This window comes from Salmo salar, chromosome ssa12 (assembly GCF_905237065.1).
Source record: "Salmo salar chromosome ssa12, Ssal_v3.1, whole genome shotgun sequence".
In the NCBI taxonomy this organism is placed as follows: Eukaryota; Metazoa; Chordata; class Actinopteri; order Salmoniformes; family Salmonidae; genus Salmo; species Salmo salar.
In genome coordinates, this window is record NC_059453.1 from 25492221 (window position 1) to 25515777 (window position 23557).

The 23557-nt window shown below is 41.6% G+C and overlaps 2 protein-coding genes across 6 annotated transcripts in view; one reads left to right on the plus strand and one right to left on the minus strand.

Moving 5' to 3' along the window:
- LOC106588790 (cytosolic purine 5'-nucleotidase) overlaps nt 1-6888 on the plus strand; it is a 29115-nt gene extending 22227 nt beyond the window's left edge. For all 4 annotated transcript variants that reach the window (XM_014178218.2, XM_014178227.2, XM_045691170.1 and 1 more), the window contains 4 exons: nt 861-912; nt 1288-1348; nt 1863-2039; nt 3275-6888. In XM_014178218.2, the coding sequence (XP_014033693.1) occupies nt 861-912; nt 1288-1348; nt 1863-2039; nt 3275-3511 (527 nt within the window). In that variant the 3' untranslated portion in view covers nt 3512-6888. The remainder of the gene's footprint in view (nt 1-860; nt 913-1287; nt 1349-1862; nt 2040-3274) is intronic.
- A 6268-nt stretch (nt 6889-13156) lies between these two features.
- The window catches only part of cnnm2b (cyclin and CBS domain divalent metal cation transport mediator 2b), a 54812-nt gene continuing 44411 nt past the window's right edge, over nt 13157-23557 (minus strand). The window contains exons 4-8 of one of the 2 annotated variants that reach the window (XM_045691172.1): nt 22288-22457; nt 19468-19561; nt 18741-18803; nt 16801-16979; nt 13157-13480 (exon numbers count right to left, since the gene is read on the minus strand). In XM_045691172.1, the coding sequence (XP_045547128.1) occupies nt 13226-13480; nt 16801-16979; nt 18741-18803; nt 19468-19561; nt 22288-22457 (761 nt within the window). In that variant the 3' untranslated portion in view covers nt 13157-13225. Of the gene's footprint in view, nt 13481-16800; nt 16980-18740; nt 18804-18897; nt 18958-19467; nt 19562-22287; nt 22458-23557 lie in introns of both variants that reach the window. The other variant, XM_045691173.1, reaches the window with a different exon arrangement.

Consider the following 23557-nt stretch of genomic DNA (forward strand, 5'->3'; position numbering starts at 1 on the left):
CGGTTTCCTTCCTCGCTGGCAACTGGGTTAGGAAGGACGCCTGTATCTTTGTAGTGACTGGGTGTACTGATATACCATCCAACGTGTAATTAAGTTTCACCATGCTCAAATGGGTATTTAAATGTCTGCTTTTTCATTTTTACCCCTATACCAATAGGTTCCATTCTTTGCGAGGCATTGGAAAACCTCCCTGGTGTTTGTGGTTGAATCTGTGTTTGAAGTTCACTGCCGATTTGAGGGACCTTAACTTATTTAGGCTTGCCATAAGAAAGCCGTGGAGTACTTATCGACTCAAGACAATTCAGCTTTTCATTTTTAATTAATTTGTAAAAAATTCCACTTTGACATTATGGGAAATTATGTGTAGGCCAGTGACACAAAATCTCAATTGAATCAATGTTATATTCGGGCTGTAACACAACAAAATGTGAAAAAAGTCCAGGGGTATTAATTAGTCAAGGGGTGTATATTATAGCAGTGACACACTTGTGCGCACACACACATTTATGCACAGGCTCACACACAAATATAACTGTGACGTGTCATTGTAGCTGTAAAATGCCCTCGTAAACCTCTCAACGACCTGTGAGCGACAGTGTGCCAGGGAGAGGGTGAATGAGAGGTGAAGATATAGAGGGGGAGAGTGAGAAAGTGACAGATAGAACAAGAGTGAGCCAACACCTGTGATTAAGGGCAGTGGTGTAAAGTACTTAAGTAAAAATACTTTAAAGTACTACTTACGTCGTTTTTTTTGTGGTATCTGTACTTTCTCCACTGCTGATTTAAGGGAGGAGGAGGGAAAGGGAAATATGTTGTGACTGAGACTTACCCTGGCCTCCTTTTCCTCTTCTGTCTTACAGCGTTATTCGAAGAATTGCAGGGCCTGGACATTTTCTTGGCAGAGCTCTACAAGTGAGTACTGCACCGTCTACTCCCCTACAACGCCCCTATGCTCGCTCTCTAGGCTGCCTCTGCACCTGGCATGTGTGTGTGCGTGAACGACTGTTTGAGTATGTGCGTTGGTGTGTGTCACCGTCGGCTCCCTGTGTGTGTGTGTCGCCCTTGGGCCAAAGTCTGCAGGGTTTGCCCCATCGGTCTGATGATAACTGGCTTCACAGTCAGACTTCAGCCCATTTAGAAACAGTTTATCTATCTATCTATGTAGGCCTGTCCCCTTCCTTGCTCTTTATAATAGTGACTAGCACTGTCTTCGCTCTCTCACTTCCAATCCCCTTCTTCTCTACCTCTTTGCCCTCTATCTAACCCATTATCTCTCTATCTCTCCAGGCATCTGGACAGCAGTAGTAATGAGAGACCTGACATCAGTGCTCTCCAGAGAAGGGTCAAGGTACTGATTCTACACATGTTTCCATTGCAGCTACAGAAACATTATTCAAAATGTCCACGTGTCCCTGAATAGTTACAGGTTTCAGTTTTGTCTTTAAACCAAATCATTCCCAACTGTGGACTTATATGGTCTAACAACCCCTAAGTAAACTCCTGAAAATACACTATGATCCTCCACCCGTCCCATCGAAGGCTTGGATATACCGGAACACAAGTCGCTGAATTTCCATTGTCCTCCTCGAGGAATTTTGTATTTTGTATTAGAAACCTCTTTTTAGAAGGGGACCTGGCAAGAGGTCAGCAGGAAGTAGTCAGCAGGAAGTAGTCAGCAGGAAGTAGTCAGCAGGAAGTAGTCAGCAGGAAGTAGTCAGAATGTACACATAACACAAGAGCACAATACCATACATTAAAACATATTTGACAATGGTCATCACATTCTTCCACCAAAGCTTGAAATATTGTCCGAGCGTCTTTCAGCTCAGTATCTAAACCCAGTGTTCTTCTCCCCTCCCCAGAAAGTGACCCATGACATGGACATGTGCTATGGTATGATGGGTAGTCTGTTCAGGTCTGGCTCCAGACAGACTCTGTTTGCCTCTCAGGTGATGCGCTATGCTGACCTGTACGCTGCTTCCTTCATCAACCTCCTGTACTATCCCTTCAGCTACCTCTTCAGAGCTGCTCACGTACTGGTGAGTCACTGTATTGAATTCCTTTGTTGATTCTTGCTAACAGTTTACAAAAAAGGGAAGAAATGCAGCATTTACAGAATAAAATATTGCAGAGAATATAGTGTAAGATACAGCCCTTTCTTTTGCTAATTGGAAAACTGTAATTGTTAGAAATTGATGGTTAAAAATATAGATGGACATGAATCAACATTTCCGGCTAGTTTAATAAAAAATATACAGTACTTGACTCTTATTAACTTAGACTGAACCCTTACATAGTCTGGTGCCCATCTAGCTGAGTCACTGACAGGCAGAGTGACATTTGCATTAGAGTTGGTATGTATGAGTTATCTTCTCATTTCAATACAAATGTCTTTACCAGACATACCGTAATTTCCGGACTATAAGCCGCTACTTTTTTCCCAAGCTTTGAACCTCGCGGCTTAAACAATGACGCGGCTAATATATGGATTTTTCCCGCTTTCAAATAAAAATAAATAAAAAAACACATTCTGTGACGTGCTCAGTTTTTTGGCGGCATGAAGCTTTCATTAGACCAATGAAATTGCCGAACGGGTTAAGGTCAAACAACTTTTTTGTTTACTGTTTAGATTAAATCGAGCGCGCTCAAACTTCCCATCATTCTGATTACGGTAGTCATTTTGCCACCCTCATCATGGCAAAGACACAGAGAAATGCATATGATGCAGCTTTCAAGTTGAAGGCGATTGATCTGGCTGTTGGAAAAGGAAATAGAGCTGCTGCACGGGAGCTTGGTCTGGAGCAATGACTTTCTTGGTAGGCTACTGTTTACTGCAAATTTTTTGTTGTTGTTACAAGCCGTGTTTTGTTAAAGCCTATTTATTTTTGTTACAAGCCGTGTTTCGTTAAAGCCTGTGTAAAGTTCATTTGTTTCAATGTACCGGTAGGCATCTGCGGCTTATAGACATGTGCAGCTTATTTATGTTCAAAATAATAATCTTTTTAAAATTCAGTGGGTGCGGCTTATATTCAGGTGCGCTTAATAGTCCGGAATTTACGGTATTATATGAAACATGCACATCGCATACACACAGTAATCAATATTCTGTATAACAAGTTCAACGCATGGTAATAATACTATTATATTACATATTGGTGAGCTGAAACTCTCTTTACTAGCTGTTAGCCAACTGGAAGTGCTCTGAGTTGTCTTTGGTAGTAGCCTCTCTCCTCACCTTGTCTCTGTCTGTCTCTGTCTCTCTCTTCCCTCCCAGATGCCCCACGAGTCAACGGTGGAGCATGCGCACATCGACACGGACACCGAGTCCCCCCTGGCCACGCGCAACCGCCACTGCACTGACAGCAAGGACCTGGAGTGCTGTAGCAACAAGAACCGAAGCCAGCTGACCCGGTCCATCAGTGAGATCAAACCCCCCAACATGTTCCCCCAGACCCCACAGGAGATCACCCACTGCCACGATGAAGACGATGATGAGGAGGAGGAAGAGTAGATGGAGGAGGTGGGATGGCGTGACCAGGCTTGATTCCTTCCTAGGAGGAGGAAGAGGGAGAGGAGTGAAAAACCGTCTTGATTCCTTCCTGGTGTTTCCCTGGGGGGGGTTTTAGAGTATATATACTTCTAGGAAGATATAAACTATAATGTACTCTATAGTCCACAGTAAGAGGGGACATTACCATTGTAGTGTATCTATAGGAGATTTATATAGAGAGAAATGAAGATACTTTTTATACTAGAGATGTATCAGGATATATAGGTTTTTATTAATCAGATCAGTCAACTGTATGTTACTACAGTAACAGTTGCTGCTCGGTTCTCCTAAAGCGTTGCCCCGTGCCCACCCCTTTTCAAGTTTTACGTTTTCAATGGTTGTTTTTTCTATGGATTTTTATGATGAAATGGGAAAAGGTTGACTTGAAGTTGGCTAATTTCTTCTTTTTTTTATTTTTATTTTTTAAAGTTGATGAAGCTAAAACAGTTTTTACGGCATAGGAAGTTGTAGCAGACAAATATACATGAATACACACAAGAAGCAAATATTACGAACACTACTTTTCTCTGTACTGACCTGACACAGTGTCTGGTCATAGAGAAGAATTCCCTGTGTGTGTTTACATAGTACACCTTAATGCAGGCACCTTAATGCAGGCACCATACTGTAGTTTGAATGTGAAGCACTAAGGCGGAATAGCCTTTGCCAAACAGTATGTACAGTACTGTATTTAAACTCTATATACTGTTTTGCTGTTATCCTTTTGAAATGAAAGTGTTCTAGCCTTGCAGTACTGGCGTTGAAAGAACACGCGTATCGAGCAACATGGCAATCCAAAACATGGTCCAAAAATGTATTTCTCGCTGTTTATTACATTTTTTTGCAGTATAAATCCTCCCGTCGTGACCCTGCATAACACAGCTTGTGTGTGTGTGTGTGTGTGTGTCCGGCCTTGGCCAATCAAAAGTCGAGTTTGCATCGTCCTGAGCGACTGTAACCAAGGCATCCATAATTGTACTAAAGAACAGCGTGATGTATGTTTTGGGTTCCACAAAGCACAAGTCTGATTGTGGGTAACTAATTGTCAATATTAGCTCGATATGACATGAAGCGTGCTGTCTATTTAAAGTATGGTGCACATAATGTAATCTGTGATTCTGTATGGCTAATTTCAACTGACGTTTTGAAATGCATGAAATGTTGTTTCTAGGCAACCGTGCGTACAGGGTACCGATTTACGCTGCCTCTGTACAGACGGGGTCTATGGCAACTGTTGATGCTCACATAGGCCTAATGCTATAGAGAGGCAGTGACCCAGTATTACTGTTCTCATACATGATACTGTCAAAAGCAAGACATTCATCATGCAAAATACCATTACCTTTTTTTGGTTCTCCTATAGGATGATCTGAGATATCAGAACCTGCAACATTGTTACACTATGTGCAACTAACATGCAGTAGTAGTTTTACCTTTTTTTTTACTAAGCTTGGAGTTGTTCGTTAAGTGTTCTCTTGAATATTAAATTGTAACAGTTTTATTTTTTATTGCATAGAACCGCTTTAGTTAAACCTGTCATATTCACCCCTACCTAACCAAACCCTCATATTCCATGTGTGATAATATGGTCTGGTGTTCCCTAGTAATTCTTTGCAGTTAACGTGGAGAGTACAGTATGTTATAGGAACAGACCTGGGTTCAAATACTATTTAAAATGTTTCAAATACTTTAGCCTTCCTGGAGTGCCAGGTGGGGAGAGTTTGTAACTTTTGTGAACATTTATCTGGTTCCACTCCAGGCAAGCTCAGTCAAGCCCCAGTAAAGTATATGAAATTATTTAGAATCGTATTTGAACCCAGGTCTGATCTACAGTCGGCCTTGATATGCAAACAGGAAATCCAGGTCAGCCTGGGTGCTGTGACGTGTGGTATTGTGTAGGCCTTGAGAATGCACGGGCCCCAGACAAGGAAATGTTACTGGAAAATGTTACCGACTTGGTTAATATTAAACTTTCAGTTGTGTGTCCTAATGAACATGACCCAGATGGTATGCAGTATGGAGGGCAGGAAAACGGACGTTTTTTTGTTATAGGTTATCTGCAATATCATATGTGTATGCTATGTAAAACATGCGTATCACTTTATTTCTTAGGCATGTAGTTGTGTAGCTAGAAGTTTCGATTGGCCTGTTGATTTGGGCTGATGAAGGGAAGACCAATAGCGGGTCTCTATTTGTAACCCGGTGTTGTTTTCCGAGGCAAGTAGTAAAAAGGGGAATGTGGGTTCAACTGGGGATCTTTGTAACAATTTTAGTAAGAGTAGAATCTGTTTTAGAGGAACTATATAGAGTGGTTCAATATTTTATTACTCTCTGAAAAAAGTTTATCTTTGTAAGTATTGATTTAACTGGAAATACTACAAATCACCTGGGCAGCTGTATTCTTTACCTGGTTGGTTAGTTGTTTTTTTGGTCTCATTACTGACAAATTCATAATAAAGCTTGGTCGTTGGAGGAAAATTTTAAGTCCTTTTCTGTCAAAACACTTTACAAGACATTATTTCTATGCAATGACGCAGTACAGTGCATTATACATGTAAACTAACATACTAAAAGGCTGGCCAATGCAAGCAAATGGCTTACGTCAAAGTTGTTACAACTGTATGGCTAGAACTAGGTTAGGGCTACAACTGATATGTGGAAGAAAAAAAAATATGTCCGTCTGTGAGGAAAAAGCTCTGGCCACACAAGTTCTACAAGGTCATCTGTGTAGTAAGAATTGTACACTTAACAACAATAATAATAATAATAATAATAATAATAAAAATAATAGCCTTGCAGACCGATATGCTGAAAAAAAGGCGATGTTGAAGAGCATGTATTTATTTACCTTGCATCAGAAATGGCACCTTTTTCAACAACAACACCTTGGTTTTGCTGTTTGTATTTGTTTTTTGTAACCCGTGTTTTCAGATTCTTAGTTTACAATGTTGTATATAATATTCTAAGCTTTTTCATGTTGTGGAAGAAATGTTCCTTAAATTCTTTACATATTTTTTTTTTTTTTCCTTTTTGTTTTTGGCATTTTTCTGGTTTCAGACACTTTTTTTTTTACTATAACGGCTTCAGTGAGTTTGTCTGAGCTAGCTAAACCTGGCCAACAGGTTAATGCCACGATCCATTTATACAATTTGTCCATTTATACAAAATTTCAACAATTGCAGACCGAGCGTGACAACTATCATGCATTCACTTATTTTTTGTTTCGTGCATTTTCTTGGATGTTCCTCAGAGCGTTTTGTTTCCAGAATTATTATATAATGTGTACATTGGGGAAATTACATTTATATGTACAATAAAAGCAAATTTTCCATAAGTCACTGGGTGTGTGTACTGTTTCCTTCTGTTGCCTCTTGTTCTTCTTCAAAACTATAGTTTTCAAATTTTAAGTAAAACAAGTATTTGATTGTATGCAAGTATAATTCTTATAATAATACATAAACATTCTTGCATACAAAAATGACTCGATATATCCAGTAATGTGTTAAAGAAAATGTTCTACAATTAATTGTGAATGAAAATATATTGCTTGCATAGCTTTTTATATCCACTGAACTTCAGGGCACTTGCCTAGAATTCTCCTCTCCCATTCCACTGTTGACAAAACATCAAGCAAATGGAGGGGATTACATTTGTCATTTTACCTCCCCCCTGACATTTGGGTGTGCAAAAGGCGACTCAAAACATGATTCAAGAATAGAAGTCCTGTCAAAGTTGGAAGCTCTAAACGTCCCATATTTTTTTTTACAATTCTATTTAACTACACAAAATATATCCAGTAATCCCAAATCCAGCTAAAAGTAGGATTTTCTCTGAACAAGCATCAAATCCCCATTCGTGTTACACTGTAATTAGATTTTAAAACCGATGGCATTTCTATTACATACTGTGAGTACATTGAGACTTACTACAATGCAAACATTTGTGTGGTTACAGTTAACAGATGGACTTAGGCTACACAACGGGAAATGTATACAGTATAGTGGAAAAAGTAATGAATAGGTACACAAATAAATGTAAATCTCCTAATGCTTTGATCCAAGGGTTAAATGTCCACAACCCGTCAATGTGTTTGGCAGATCCTTGTATGCTAACATGCAAGGTCAAGGGGTAATATTTGCAGCAGCATCAGCTGCATTTTTTGACTCAGCAACTTTTGCTTATAATGCAGCAATGGCTCTAACACAAATCAAGAATAGCAGGTAAATTAAAACATGGAAATATTGGAAACAGACATGGGGTGAGTATTTTTTTGAAACAGTTATGTTTTTCCAGCCTTAAATACTTTTCAGGAAGATAAAACAAGACAAACCAGCTACTGAAAATGTAGTTTTAACAGAAGGGTGAATCATCTTTACAATAGATCATTCTGTCCTTGAAATTGCCTCCATACAATGTTCTGAACTGCCTATCTCTTTAATCTGAGCACCTTGTGTTGAGGGGGAAAATAACATATTCCATCACTAATACTATTTATGTTAATAATTCACTTTTTATTGAACCACCAACACAAACCAGAGCAGAATATGGGAATGCTTTTGTCGTGTTGAGTATCAAACATGTGGACAGGCACCTATACATAGCAGCATGAGGATAGACATGGTCCGAGTGACTCAGATAACGATAGAATGGAGAGTAGCAAGTGAAGTATTTTTCAACGGATCTAAAAATGTCTTGACAAATACTGTAGTCGTTCATTGGTGATGTGTGTCTTATCTTAGGAGTGGAGAAAGTCCTCAGAGAAAGAGGGGGAAAAGAGAGAGAGCAATAGAGAGAGGGATCTTTTTTTTCAGGTGTTTCTTTTCCTGTGAATGTTCAGGAAGCAGGGGTAAAGACCACATGGGTCAAGATATAGGTCACAACAAGGCTCCAAAACCAACACAAGACTACATTGGATAGTCATATATGTTATTTTCAACATTCTGACATGAACATGTGAAAAACCCTCATCTGCATGTGAAGGACTTTTATTTTGAAGGAGATACCTCTTTTTTTCGTATAAGTGTATTAGATACAGCAGTGATCAAAGTATAGATGGTAAAGTACAAATACAATCTTATTATATCATCATCATCGTCGCTTATCTCTGGAATGATTGTCCTTGCAGAGCAGAGTTCACCTGATGCATAGGAACACTTACAAGTAAAACAACAAAAACAACAATATCTGGTCAGTGGTATTAATCTCTTCCATAGTCTGGTCATTTTGAAACGGAAGGCCCTTGCTGTATGTGGGAAGGTTGCCAACCCATGTGTTTTAAAAAAAAGTTGTTTATGCTCACAGTAATTTGGGAATACTGTGACACGAAGAGAAATGGCGACCACCAGTGGTCAAAAGTTGCAATTGCACTCCCATACTATTTGGAGCGACATTCTGTAATGAATATCTTTGCTTTAGCAAGCAGATATTACAACTATCTAGGATGACTACAAACTGCGTCAACATGCTTTACGTTAAGATGCTGTGTCTACAGAGATTTAGGATAGAGTTATTTTTGGACTTCTACTTTAAGTTCAGCTTTGATTCATATAAAACCATTTATATACAAACTGATACAAAGAAAAAGTAAACTCAACATTACATTACCCTAGAAATAAGTTTGCACTTGAAGTTAATATACTCAACAGAAGGCATACGTCTTGTACATACACCCAACCCTGGCTTGGTTCTTCATACATATTTCCCAAGAGACAAATGATAACAAAATACGGAATGATCCATCACAAAGAAAAACAGAGAATCATTTGTTTACAGGCTTATAGGAGAAATGTGATAAGAAATATACAACATATGTGTGGCTAAGATACAAAAAACACATTAGTATTTCTAATACTGTAATTGCATACATTCAATACAGTACATCAATGGTGAGATTTCATATTTTCCTACATTTCCCCCAAACTATGCATTGCTATGATTCAAGTCATCACAATTCAAAGAACTAGCATCTATAGTAACCTGGGAAGGGAATGTTTTCCTCTTACAATAAATAATAATAATAATAATAGTAATAGTAAGCATTTGAATGTTAAGGTTTTTTAGCTTCAGTGGCACATGGTCATTCAATTAATTAATATTAGACTATAAAGATGAAAAACTAGCATGTGAAAACAAGCACTTAAGTGCTAATTTGGCAATGTTTTCACTTTAAAGTGTTTTAAGTTGGTATGAACGTGAGCCTTACAAAAAAGATCAGTCAGTCACAGAAAAACACAACCATTTCTGCTCATCTCCAACAGTGACCAAGTGACCAAGTTAAAGGGTGTAAAACATCAACAAGCTTGGGGTGACAGGTAGTGGTTAGAGCATTGGGCCAGTAACTGAAAGGTTGCTGGATCGAATCCCCGAGCTGACAAGATAAAAAATCTGTCGTGCTGCCCCTGAACAAGGCACTGTTCCGCTGTAGGCCTTCATTGTAAATAAGAATTTGTTCTTAACCGACTTGTCTAGTTAAATAAAGGTTAAATAAAAAAAAGGCTTCAGTTCAAGCCCACACTATTCGATTAAACTCGCTAACCCGATGATTGGGGCATTGTTGGGAAAAAACATTCTTCTTGCACTGAAAGAGAGCATGTTTGAAGCATTATTATTTTTGTTTCACACAGTAAACATTGTTTTTCATTACATTCTCACATTGCAAGAAGAATGTTACCTTAATCTCAAAGGTACTCTCCAAGAAATTACATCATTCACAGCGGGGCGACATCCTGTTTGCTGACAACAACAAGAACATTTGAATCTGCCAAGGCTCCCCACTATTGGCTCTTTTGAATTTGCACCCTCCCACAATGCAATAGTCAATTTCAGTTTTGTTGATGTAAATTTATTTAAGCAGGAAGTTACCACACTGTGTATGCTATACACTGAGTGGACAAAACATTAAGAACACCTACTCTTTCCATGGCATAGACTGACCAGGTGATTCTAGGTGAAAGCTAAGATCCCTTATTGATGTCACTTGTTAAATCCACTTTAATCAGTGTAGATGAAGGGGAGGAGACAAGTTATAGAAGGATTTTTAAGCCTCGAGACAATTGAGACATGGATTGTGTATGTGTGCCATTCAGAGGGTGAATGGGCAACTCAAAAGAATAAGTGCCTTCGAACGGGGTATGGTAGTAGGTGCCAGGCGCACCGGTTTGTGTCAAGAACTGCAACGCTGCTGGGTTTTTCACACTCAACAGTTTCCCGTTTGTATAAAGAATGGTCCATCACCCAAAGGACAGCCAGGCAACTTGACACAACTGTGGGAAGCATTGGAGTCAACATGGGTCAGCATCCCTGTGGAACACTTTCGACACATTGTAGAGTCCACGCCCCGACGAATTGAGGCTGTTCTGAGGGCAAAAGGGAAGGTGCAACTCAAAATGACTGGAAGGTGTTCCTAATGTTTTGTACACTCAGTGTATGTAATAATGCATAGTCTGCCTTTAACCCCAAAACCCAGTTAAAGAGTTTGATTGAATAAAGCTTACACTCTAAGCTCAACATGAGCTGAAGGCGACTGAACATACTTTAACATGCCACACAACACACACAGTGGAAAGGAGAGTGCCGTGCCATACAAGAGGGTCATTCATGGACAATAGTTTAATGTCGAGGTTGCTTTTGTGAAGTTCATGATGCTCAACATGTTAGATGAGGTCATTAATACTGGCCAATTATCACGTTTGATTATTAATAATAAAAGACACATTTCCACATGCATTCATAAGTGCCAAGGTAGCACTTTTCAATGTCAATACATCCCGGGCCCCACTCCGAAACCACAGTCGTAAGACTTGTCTGGATTCTATTATTAAGTCTGATTTAAGTCTGTTAACTTGTCTGGATAACCTCCATATCAAACAGCAATATAATGAGGTCAAAGGGCTTCTGATCGTACATCGGCCATAATAGGAAAAACAACTGTCTTAGGGACGGGTTTTGCTTGTGGACGGTTGCAACTCAGCATCTTTGAACCAAAATATACACATACATACATACATACAAATATATCTGTCTCAATTTACAATAAAGTGATTTTTTTTATTCATAATCATCTCTTAAATATACTGTTTTTTTCCCATTGCACTTTGTTAAAATAATTAATCCGATTTTTTTTAAAGGCAATAGTGTGATTTTAAAAAGGTGAAAAGATACGATACCATTAGCCTGATTGAGAAGAATAGTAAAAATAACAAGATCTGTAATATACATATCTTTAAAAGACCCTCACCTACTCATATACACGGATGTACGGTACCAGCCAAAAGTTTGGACACACCTACTCATTCAAGGATTTTTCTTTATTTTTACTATTTTCTACATTGTAGAATAATAGTGAAGACTTCAAAACTATGAAAAGGAATCATGTTGTAACCAAAAAAGTGTTAAACAAATCAAAATATATTTGATAAAATAGTAAAAATAAAGATAAGCCCTTGAATGAGTAGATGTGTCCTAACTTTTGACTGGTACTGTATGAGTATATATATATAAATATATGTAGCATGTATTTCAATATCACATATACACACACAAACATCTACATGCCCATGCATGTTTGTGCGCCGGTATATGTCATATCTTCTCCACACATACATATATACACACACATATATATATATATAATAAATAAATGCACAAAAACATTCTTGGTTCATGGTTCCATGGTTTCCTTCAAAGCGGTATTTGGTACAGTCTTTGACTAACCATTTTGTCTGCGTGTGTTTGAGTCCTTCTTTGTAGTAGTACTAGTAGTACTACAGTAGTACTAAAGTAGTACTACAGTCCACTGCCAATCCCTGAACAAGAACAGACTGGAAAGTGTGTGTACTTATGTGTAAGTGTTTGTGTGTGGACAGGGGAATGGGCGGGGGGGGGGGCATGCACACTGTTGTCCATCTTTCCGAGCTACTGGAATACCAGGTTACCGGGTATTTAAGCGGATGGATTGGCTGAGGACGGTCCAAGCCCACCCTAACAGGGTCTTCGAGAGGTGTGTGATGTGGGTGAGGGCCCAGAGTGCTATCCCTTTAGCCCCCTTCCCCACTACCCCAAAGGGTATTCTGTTCCAGGCTGTGGAATCGGCCAGGGGTGATGGAGGGTAGAGAGTAGAGGTTCAGGCTGGGGCTCAGTATACACATCTCCGTAGCCCCCTTCCCCTCAATCCCTCCATGGTCTTCCATCCATAAGGGGGTGGTGGGTAGGGGTTAGAGGTTAGAGGTCCTTCCCCTCAATTCCTCCAGGGTCTTCCATCCATAAGGGGGTGGTGGGTAGGGGTTAGAGGTCCTTCCCCTCAATTCCTCCAGGGTCTTCCATCCATAAGGGGGTGGTGGGTAGGGGTTAGAGGTCCTTCCCCTCAATTCCTCCAGGGTCTTCCAGCCATAAGGGGGTGGTGGGTAGGGGTTAGAGGTCCTTGGATGTCGGGGGATTAGGCCCAGGCCCTGGCCCAGAGGGTACTAACACCATCCCTCCTCACTCCTCTCGCCCTCTCCCCAGACCCCTCCTCCCTCCTCTCCCCCTGTCCCCAGACCCCTCCTCCCTCCTCTCCCCCTGTCCCCAGACCCATCCTCCCTTCTCTCCCCCTGTCCCCAGACCTATACTCCCTCCTCTCCCCCTGTCCCCAGACCCCTCCTCCCTCCACTCCATCTGTCTCCACCACCCCAGTGTGGGCTAGATGGGTCCCTCATTGTGCGCAGTGTGGTTGACCCTGTGGGCTAGACAGTTCTGGGGCTGTGTGTTGAGGTTGAGCAGGCTGGCTGTCTCATGGTGGGCCATAGCTGGCGTCTCCAGCACGCCTCCCCCTCCACCATCGTGGAGCTCAGTGGTCAGAGTCAATTCGATCTTGGTGAACTCGCTGTCCATCGACTGGGGCGTCTTATCCATGCGCGACGCCATCAGGGCGTTCTGGTACTGCTGGCGGGTCACCTGCGGAAGGATGATGCATGATATCAGGTTATATGATATTACAGTATATTAAATAGCATCCCTGGGCATCAGTTGAACTGGCAGATGATCATCTTGAATGATAGCATAGCTGCATTTCCAATAGAACATTCTTATCCACTTTCTCCTGGTTTCAATCAACCGCACACATATATCTCACTAACGTCACACAGGGTGTGCCTCTGGGCTCCATGCTAGGCCCCCTCTTTTTCATAATCTACATCCTCCCACTTGGACAGATCCTACGTCAGCCAATTCAACCTCAACCTCCACTGTTATACAAGCGACACCCAAATGTGACCCGTTTCAGGAAACTAGGCGTATGTCGCGGGTCACTACTTCACAGGACAGACATTTGAACATAATCTATTTTTATTCATCAAAATGCGTTGTTTTTTTTGTTGGAAGAAATGCCTTCTGGAACATGTGAACTTTCATGTGCCTTAATAACAAACTTGTATGCCATCTGTAAATACAAATACAATTGTTAAATTGCGAGCTTAGTTGGTTTAGCAACCTTTCTAGCCATGATTGGCTGAGATAATGAGTGGGCTGGACATGCCGGGAGATGAGTTCGGATTGGTATGCCATGTAGCTTCTGTCTATTTGAGCTGGTCAGTGTGTGTAGGTAATCCTGTCTAACGCTGCTTTAAAAAATATATATTGCTTAGTAGAACTGCATAACTGTTGCTCTCCACTTTCTGGAGGACCGAGTTTTGAAATCATTGGAATTAGAGTATGATAGCTAAGGAGATGGAGAAAACATCGGTCTCCGGATTACATCTTCAAACTAAGGGCAACCATGGCATCTGTGACAGGGAGAAGTGTCCAACCATGATGTATACGGGTAAGATAGTTTAGCTAGCTACATTTACAGATAATACACACTTCTAATTTTGACAGTTGTTTTCATTTCAAATTAAAGTGTACTGTTAGCTAGATAGCTAACGTTAGCTGGCTGGCTCACTACCTAACGTTACGTGTATGATCATATTATTCGTATCTCAGAGCCATTTGCTTGGCTAGTTATAGCCTAATGTTAGCTAGCTAACGTTGAACCTGGTTGGTTAGCTACCTGCAGATTCATGCAGGGTAGTAACGGCATGAGTTGGGATTATGGTTCATTGTTTAGCTAGCTAGCGAGCTACATGTCTTAACAAAAGACTCCACTATGCAAGTGTCCATTTTAATAGAATGTCACTGCTACAACTGTTAACCAGTTAGCTTGGGTGCTTGACTGCTGTTGTTAGGACAAAACGCTCAGATAAAGAGAATGATGGAGCTAAAGCTTAAAAGAGTGCTGAATGGGTGTAGACAAATAAGAGCTCTCCAGTAGGTACCAAAACATTCAAAGGCGATTTTCTTAAAAGTGAGTTTACAAGTTTATCAACTTTCAAAGCAAAATTACTTTCCCATCAAATGCAGCGTATGATATACCATTTTGTAGCTCTGTGTCTGCTTTTATCCAATGTAAAAACAACATTTTCTAATTAAGACCGAAACAAGGCGGTTGGTCACAAATGTGTGTGTCTGTGTGTGTGTGTGTACAGTATGTGAGTGCACACGTGTGTGTAGAAGTGTGTATAGACTCTCCTTGATATACTGCAGGTCCGACAGCCATAACAGTGTAGTCTGGCATGTCTACAATTGAAGTCGTTAAAACTCGTTTTTCAACCACTTCACACATTTCTTGTTAACAAACTATAGTTTAGGACATCTACTTTGTGCATGACACAAGTAATTTTTCCAACAATTGTTTACAGACAGATTATTTCACTTATAATTCACTGTATCACAATTCCAGTGTGTCAGAAGTTTACATACTGCACACTAAGTTGACGTGCCTTAAAACAGCTTGGAAAATTCCAGAAAATGATGGCATGGCTTTAGAAGCTTCTGATAGACTAACTGAGATAATTTGAGTCAATTGGAGGTGTACCTGTGGATGTATTTCAAGGCCTACCTTCAAACTCAGTGCCTCTTTGCTTGACATCATGGGAAAATCAAAAGAAATCAGCCAAGACCTCAGAAAAAGAATTGTAGACCTCCACAAGTCATCCTTGGGAGCAATTTCCAAACACCTGAAGGTGCCACGTTCGTCTGTACAAACAATAGTACACAAGTTTAAACACCATGGGACCACACAGCCGTCATACCGCTCAGGAAGGAGACGCGTTCTGTCTCCTAGAGATGAACGTACGTTGGTGTGAAAAGTGCAAATCAATCCCAGAACAACAGCAAAGGACCTTGTGAAGATGCTGGAGGAAACAGGTACAAAAGTATCTATATACACAGTAAAACGAGTCCTATATCGACATAACCTGAGAGGCCACTCAGCAAGGAAGAAGCCACTGCTCCAAAACCGCAATAAAAAAGCCAGATTACGGTTTGCAACTGCACATGGGGACAAAGATCTTATTTTTTGGAGAAATGTCCTCTGGTCTGATGAAACAAAAATAGAACTGCTTGGCCATAATGACCATCTTTATGTTTGGAGGAAAAAGGGGGAGGTTTGCAAGCCGAAGAACACCATCCCAACCGTGAAGCACCGGGGGGGCAGCATCATGTTGTGGGGGTGCTTGCGGCAGGAGGGCCTGGTGCACTTCACAAAATAGATGGCATCATGAGGGAGGAAACTGGTGTGGATATATTGAAGCAACATCTCAAGACATCAGTCAGGACGTTAAAGCTTGGTTGCAAATGGGTCTTCCAAATGGACAATGACCCCAAGCATACTTCCAAAGTTGTGGCAAAATGGCTTAAGGACAACAAAGTCAAGGTATTGGAGTGGCCGTCACAAAGCCCTGACCTCAATCCTAGAGAACATTTGTGGGGAGAACTGAAAAAAGTGTGTGCGAGCAAGGAGGCCTACAAACCTGACTCAGTTACACCAGCTCTGTCAGGAGGAATGGGCCAACTTATTTTGGGAAGCTTGCGGAAGGCTACCCGAAACATTTGACCCAAGTTAATCAATTTAAAGGCAATGCTACCAAATACTAATTGAGTGTATGTAAACTTCTGACCCACTGGGAATGCGATGAAAGAAATAAAAGCTGAAAGAAATCATTCTCTCTACTATTATTCTGACATTTCACATTCTTAAAATAATGTGGTGATCCTAACTGACCCAAGACAGGGAAATTTTACTAGGATTAAATGACAGGAATTGTGAAAAACTGAGTTTAAATGTATTTGGCTAAGGTGTATGTAAACTTCCGACTTCAACTGTATCTGTAGTGTGTGCGTATGTGTGTGAAGTGTGTGTATGCGTGTCTGTGTGTGTTGTCTGACTATCCTCTCACCTTGATGTACTGCAGGTCAGACACAGCCCTGACAGAGTAGTCTGGCATGTATATCTGTAGGAAGGCATTCAGCTGGTTGTTACTGCTCGCCAACGTGGGTGTGATGGCATCGATGCGGTCACTCCGGTTCAGGGAGTCTGAGTGGTTCAGGCCACACGGCCGCGGGGGGGACTTGTTCTCTGCACGGGATAGAGAAGAATAGAAGTTTTCGGCTTCTGTTCACAGCAAATACACATCTGGGGTTGGGGTCGATTCCATGTCTATAACAGTCGATTCAGAAAGTTAACCCAATTCCAATATCCAATTCTAAATTTTTCCTCATTGAAAAGCATTGAAGAGACCAGGAATTGAAATGGAATTAAACCCAGCCCTGATCTGAGAACAGAATAAAAGCCGAACCCACAGAACATGTCACACAGAGAGTGTATATGGGATCCACAATCAGTTATAGCTGTACTGCTGTACCTAGCCATAGCGTTGTATGATTTATGTTTGTCATCTAATCTACAGCTACACAACCTAATTGTGCATCATCTATTTACTGAATTTACACAGAATGAAAATCTATTTTTTTAACTGAATGATTAGGTAACATATAGGCCAAGAATCCTTGGTGCAATGTATGGAAATCTAATATATATTTTAAGTCCTCCCATTGGGGGGGGTGGGCTTTGCTTCACAGGTTTTGAGTCGGTGGTCTAGAGTGATGCTGCTTTTTCCCCACTTCTCAAATTCGAATACTTTCTCTTTTTTTTAATTAAACTCAGCTTATGTTTTCCACTTCTTAAAAAGCAGACGAGAGAAAAACCACACAACCAAGTGGAAAAGACTTGGCCTTCCAGAGAGCTGGGGCGTTAATGCTTACTACTCTGGCTGGAATGTATGTAATCCTGAGTTTGGATGTCTGCATAAAGCAGTGTGGTCCACAGACCCACGCAGTAGGCCAAGGCCCAGGCAGTAGGCCCAGACCCACGCAGTAGGCCAAGGCCCAGGCATGTGAACCCTGGGAGATTAGTACTCTACTTTCTCGGGGCCGACGGGGGACGGTAGGGGATGGAGGGATGGAGTGGAAGAGGGTGGAGTGGGACAAGGGGGAAAAGAAGGAGGAGGGAATTTAGTAAATATAGGGTGGATCAGAGGCTTGAGCTGTGTGTGTGTGTGTATGTTTTCAGAATGTGTGTGTGTGTGTGTGCGTGCTGCAGTCAGCGGCCCTGCGGGAGGCTGTAACTCATAGCCTTGTTTATGGAGTCAGTGGGTTAAGGGACTAAAGGGGTGGAGCCTGTCTCTAGTGGCGGCTATGCCTCACTCTGGGGGCCTCTACTACACTATTCACTGGCTGAGTTATGGCACTGGTTACCACACACACACACACACACACACACACACACACACACACACACACACACACACACACACACACACACACACACACACGCACACACGCACACACACACATGCACACACACACACACACACACACACACACACACACAGAGGAATGGACGCTTCACATGCACAGCACCCAGTAACAGACACCCTTCACAGTCCAAAACAATAGTTAAGTCCTGCCTTGTTAAACATCCATGCAGAACAACATTAATATGCAAAGCAAACGTAAGGACAGCGTAAGTAGGAAATGCATATTAATACACAAACATGCAACAAACACTGCTCAAAGTATTCTTGCTATGTGGCACAAGGGAATTCCACTCTCAAAGAATTTAAGCTCATGAGCAACAGGACCAGAATGCATTACTATGTCCACAACACATCATGCAGTTATAATACTGGTAAATATCCAGGCTTAGGTGAAGTGTAGACTCATCCCAATTGGTGATAGACAGATGGAAGAGTTATTTTAGAGGGATGGGGGGGGATGGACGGACAGACAGACAGGTTGACAGACAGACAGGCAGACAGGAAAGAGAGGACTACCATACCTGGAGATCCTGCTAGGGACTCAGCCCTACTGACAACGAAGGTACGAGACAGGGAGAGAGGGACTGGCGAAGAGAGATGGACGACAGAGAGGGGAGACACACACGGAAAAAAATCCATCACCAAAGCCCACAAAATGAAATAATTGTATAACGTTACCGTCGTACACCGTGTCCTGAAAAACAACCAACGTGCCATCCAAGCACATTGAAAGAGGGTCTGTGATAAAATATGACAAAATACATAATCTCATAAGCATGTACTCTATGTTCCATAAACCAAACTCCAGTGACAACCTTTTGATGAGGAGGGTGTCATTCCGCCCTCTCACCAGCAGGTGTCTCTGAGATCCTACTAGCGCCTGACTGGAAGTTTGTGAATGAACTGAGAAAATACAGAGGCTGCGTCACAAAAAATGTGTCATACCTTATTTCAATATGAGTCAATTCACTTGGTTACCGATAAACTGTTTCTTTACCATTTCTAAACCAGTCATCTTGGACCAAGCCCATGTCTCAATAGCTGCCGATGGATGATGGGTAGTAGGGAATTGGGGAAATCTGATATATACATGGTAGGTCCCTATAGGCTACAATGTAGTATTTTTGTAAAGTAGTTTTATACAGGGACGTAGGGTTCTGGACAACAGTATTGTGTACTGCAGTGAATATTTATAGGACGTCATTTTAGACACAGCCATTGAGACGTCGGTATACAAGGAAGTCTTACCTGGAGAGGTGGTGAGAGCCATCATCCCATAGGAGGAGAACGCTCCTGCTTCAAACTTCATCCCTTCCTTCCCTGCCTCCACCTCCACCTTCCCCTGCAGAGGAACACAACACACTTTCCGTAAGAGTATGAGGAAGACTCAGATCAGTTGAGAAGTACTGCAGGGTATAGAGGTTGATCATCAGCTACAGTAAATGCACTGTGTTTTTGTTTTAGCGGCATTATAGTTGAGGCATTGACTGAACCACGTAACATTTCAGAATTCACACCTCGAACAATATTCCCGACAAATCTCTCCTTCGCAGTGAGATTACTATCTACTTCACGTTCTTTTAAAGGCCCAGTGCGTTCGGTTTTTCCTGTGTTTTGTATCATATTGTACAACAGCTGATGAAACTGTGATCAGTTTTATTTCCTGATAGTTACTGGTTGAAAATATAATCTCATCAGCAGGTTTAGCATGGGTGGAGTTTCGGCTTGCCTGGTTACAGCACCAGGCGGTAAATAAGTTAATAGACCAATAACAAAGAGAGTTCAAACCTCTCTGCCAATAACAGCTAGTTTTTTGTTTTCAGGTGCCCTCCTCCTCCCCACTCAGACCACTCCCATACCGTCCTAGAAACATTCTTGCTTGAGAACTTTTTTACTGCAAAGAAGTTATTTTTGTTTATTTTTTACAATTTTAATGGAAAACTATTGCTGCATGGTACTTAATTGTTAACCAGAAATGATTTGATATTGATATAAAAACGTCTGCATTGGGGCTTTTAAGTCCACAAAGTAAATTTCCTATTTGCATGCTGCAACATTTCAGCCAATCCATCTATAATACTTCCTCTTAAAGATTAAAGACCAAATGCAGACGTTTTTATCTCAATATCAAATCATTTCTTGTTAACAATTAAGTACCTTACTGTGATTGTTTTCAATTAAAATGGTCAAAAATAAACAAAAGTAGCTTCTTAGCAAAGAGCAATTTCTCAAGAATTTAGCTTGGACTGTTTGGTCAGAGTGGGGAGGGGAAAACTGAAAACTAGCTGTTAATTGGCAGAGAGGTTTGGATCTCTCTTTCTTATTGGGCTATTAACTAATTTACTGCCTGATGATGTTACCAGTCAGGTCAAAACTCCATCCTACCAAAAAGGGCTGAAATTTGAGGAAGTCTTTTCAAACAGCGCTTATAGTAAAAGGCCATTATCATCATTTTCACAATTTCACTGTATAATTCCAACCTCCTAGTGCGGAAATATATATAAAATAGAGAGAATTCACTTTTTTGACTGCACTGGGCCTTTAAAACAGGTACTTGCAGCATCACTTCCGACTTGCATCACCCTCATGTTGCCACCCTGACTCGAAGGCAAATCTCACTCTTGTTTATAACTCGTGGAAAATCCCCTTGCTTTGTTTAATAGCTGCCAATCCCCTTCCTGGCCTACACTCTTAGGAAACGGGTTCCAGAAGATTATTTAGCTATCCCCATATGAGAACCCTTTTTGGTTCCAGGGACAAACTATTTTTAGTTTCAGGTAGAACCCTCTGTGGAAAGGGTTTTACATGGAAGTCAAAAGGGTTCTACCTGGAAACAAATAGGTTCTCCTATAGGGACAGCCGAAGAACCACTTAGGTTCTAGATAGCACTTTTTTTCCCTAAAGCCTCTTTTATACCTGGTTCTAACATGCGTCAGTTGTCCTGATCTTGTCAACATTCTGATTGTGCCCACTTTGTCGACAGGTGTAGACAATCAAAAGACGCATTGTGAAGTGATTGTGATTAGACCTTCCTGACTACCGGAGGAAGTCAAAGATGCATCTTGTACGGATATCCTTGAAGTGTAAACGAATCCTGACCACGAAAGCTTAGAAATTTGTCCAACGTCACAGTTGTCCCGTCCTCTAAAAATAAATCGCACTGGCCCGTTGAGGTAGTAATTATGGGCAACGATACCTCTACAATTCCTCCAGAATTAAGATCATGGTCTTCATTAGAAACTAACTGCCTAGTGGAGTGGGAGTGGGAACGGGAAAACCAAATGCCCATTTTATTCAGAGCTGGACAAGGTATTGGGCTGTAATGATGAGTATAAAAAGTTAGCTGTTTTCTGCCGATTTATACAGCTCGTGTCGTAAGGGGAGGTTCAAGTCAGGTTGGATCATTTTGCATCGAGGGAGGGACCAGGGAATCTGGTCACAATACGGACGTAGTGGCCAGATAACAGACACATTTTATTACCATGTGTAGACGCAACAAATCTCCATCTTGATCGGATGATGACAACTACATGTTAATGCAAGGTGTAACCACAGCTGAAGAGTGTAGTGACCGTCGCACAATAGCATGGCTCATTTCTGACCTGGCCCGATAGTGTGGCCCATTACTGACCTGGCCCGATAGCGTGGCCCATTTCTGACCTGGCTCGATAGCGTGGCCCATTTCTGACCTGGCTCGATAGCGTGGCCCATTTCTGACCTGGCTCGATAGCGTGGCCCATTTCTGACCTGGCCCGATAGCGTGGCCCATTTCTGACCTGGCTCGATAGCGTGGCCCATTTCTGACCTGGCTCGATAGCATGGCCCATTTCTGACCTGGCTCGATAGCGTGGCCCCGCTCTACATTTGTCATTGCTGTCATTGTACAACTACATACAGCATCACAATCACTTCAAGTAAAATATCTGCTATCTGCAAAATCAGTGTTTGTGAGTGCAAGAAAGACAAAAACAACAGTTAAATGATTGTAGTGTTTTTATCTTCCTGGTTCTGGCCCAATAGCGTGGCCCCGTACTAACCGCTGGCCCAATGGCGTGGCTCGGTACTGACCTGCAGGATGAGTATGAAGTAGTCCACAGGCTTGTTCCTGTGGAAGAGGTAGTGCTCCGGTGCTCTCTTGTTCTTCTCGTCGTACTTCAGCTCCTGGATCACGTTGGGGTGTTTGAGCAGACGCAGCAGGATCTTCTCTGACATCTGCACCGGCCCGAACGACTCCACCTCTGGAGAGGGGGAAGGATGGAGAGAGAGAGATGGCAAGAGACAGAGAGAGAAAGAGAGGGGGGAGAGAGAGAGAGTCAGAGAGAGAGAGAGAGAGAGAGAGAGAGAGAGAGAGAGAGAGAGAAGGAGAGATGGAGAGAGACATAATTTAAGAACAAATTGACCAATACAGTAAGATACAACATTGTACAAGACAATATGATGCAGTGGTAAGACACAAGATGTTGTGATGTAATACCCTATAATACCATGTCAACAATAGAATTCCATGTAAAAACACTCTCTTGCATTTACCATATCACCTCATTATCACCTTATCTACGGTAAATTGACTATAATCACGTGTATTGCACATAGGCTCAACCTGATTCTCCCCATACTCTATCATTATTCTCATTGGTCAAGGTAAAAAAAAGGTTAACTAATCGTGCCCCTGACACCAGAGTGTGGTGATATGTCTCAGTTGGCAGCTTGCTCCACCACACTATGGTAGGGACTGGCCCTGCTAATAGCCAAAGTTCCTTTAGAGGGGCCAGCAGGGCCACAGCTTTAAGCGATGCATAGCAGCTCGCTAGGTCAAAGTTCTCACCAAATCCCCTACAAATGCAACATATTTGAATCACCTGTGCTCTACTACTGGTAGCTAGCTGGGACATTCCACGGTGGTTCTGGTTGTACGTTCCATGGGATTGTTCTAATAGTATTTCAAATCTTTTAAACACTTGGCACCATAGCCATACATTGATCTGGATCTAATGTTCTGCTTTGAGCTTGAGCCTGTTTTTTTTAGCCTGCCTGAAGTGCCAGATGGGATGGGGTTTGCACTTTGGGGACTATTCCATTCGACCTATTGCCCGAGGCAAGCTCAATCAAGCACATCTCAATCAAGAATTTCAAACATATGTGAATGCAGGTCTGGCATGCAGACATGTAGACATGCTTTCTGGGAGAACCCCAACAATCAGCCAAACTGTTGAAAGTGATGTCATCGTGAAAGCAGTGTAACCAAATTGTGATATGTGTTCCAAGCTAAATGCTACAGTCTCCCAACCGCTGAGAACATGACACGCAAGCAAATAGTCGGCCATGTTTTCAGACTGAG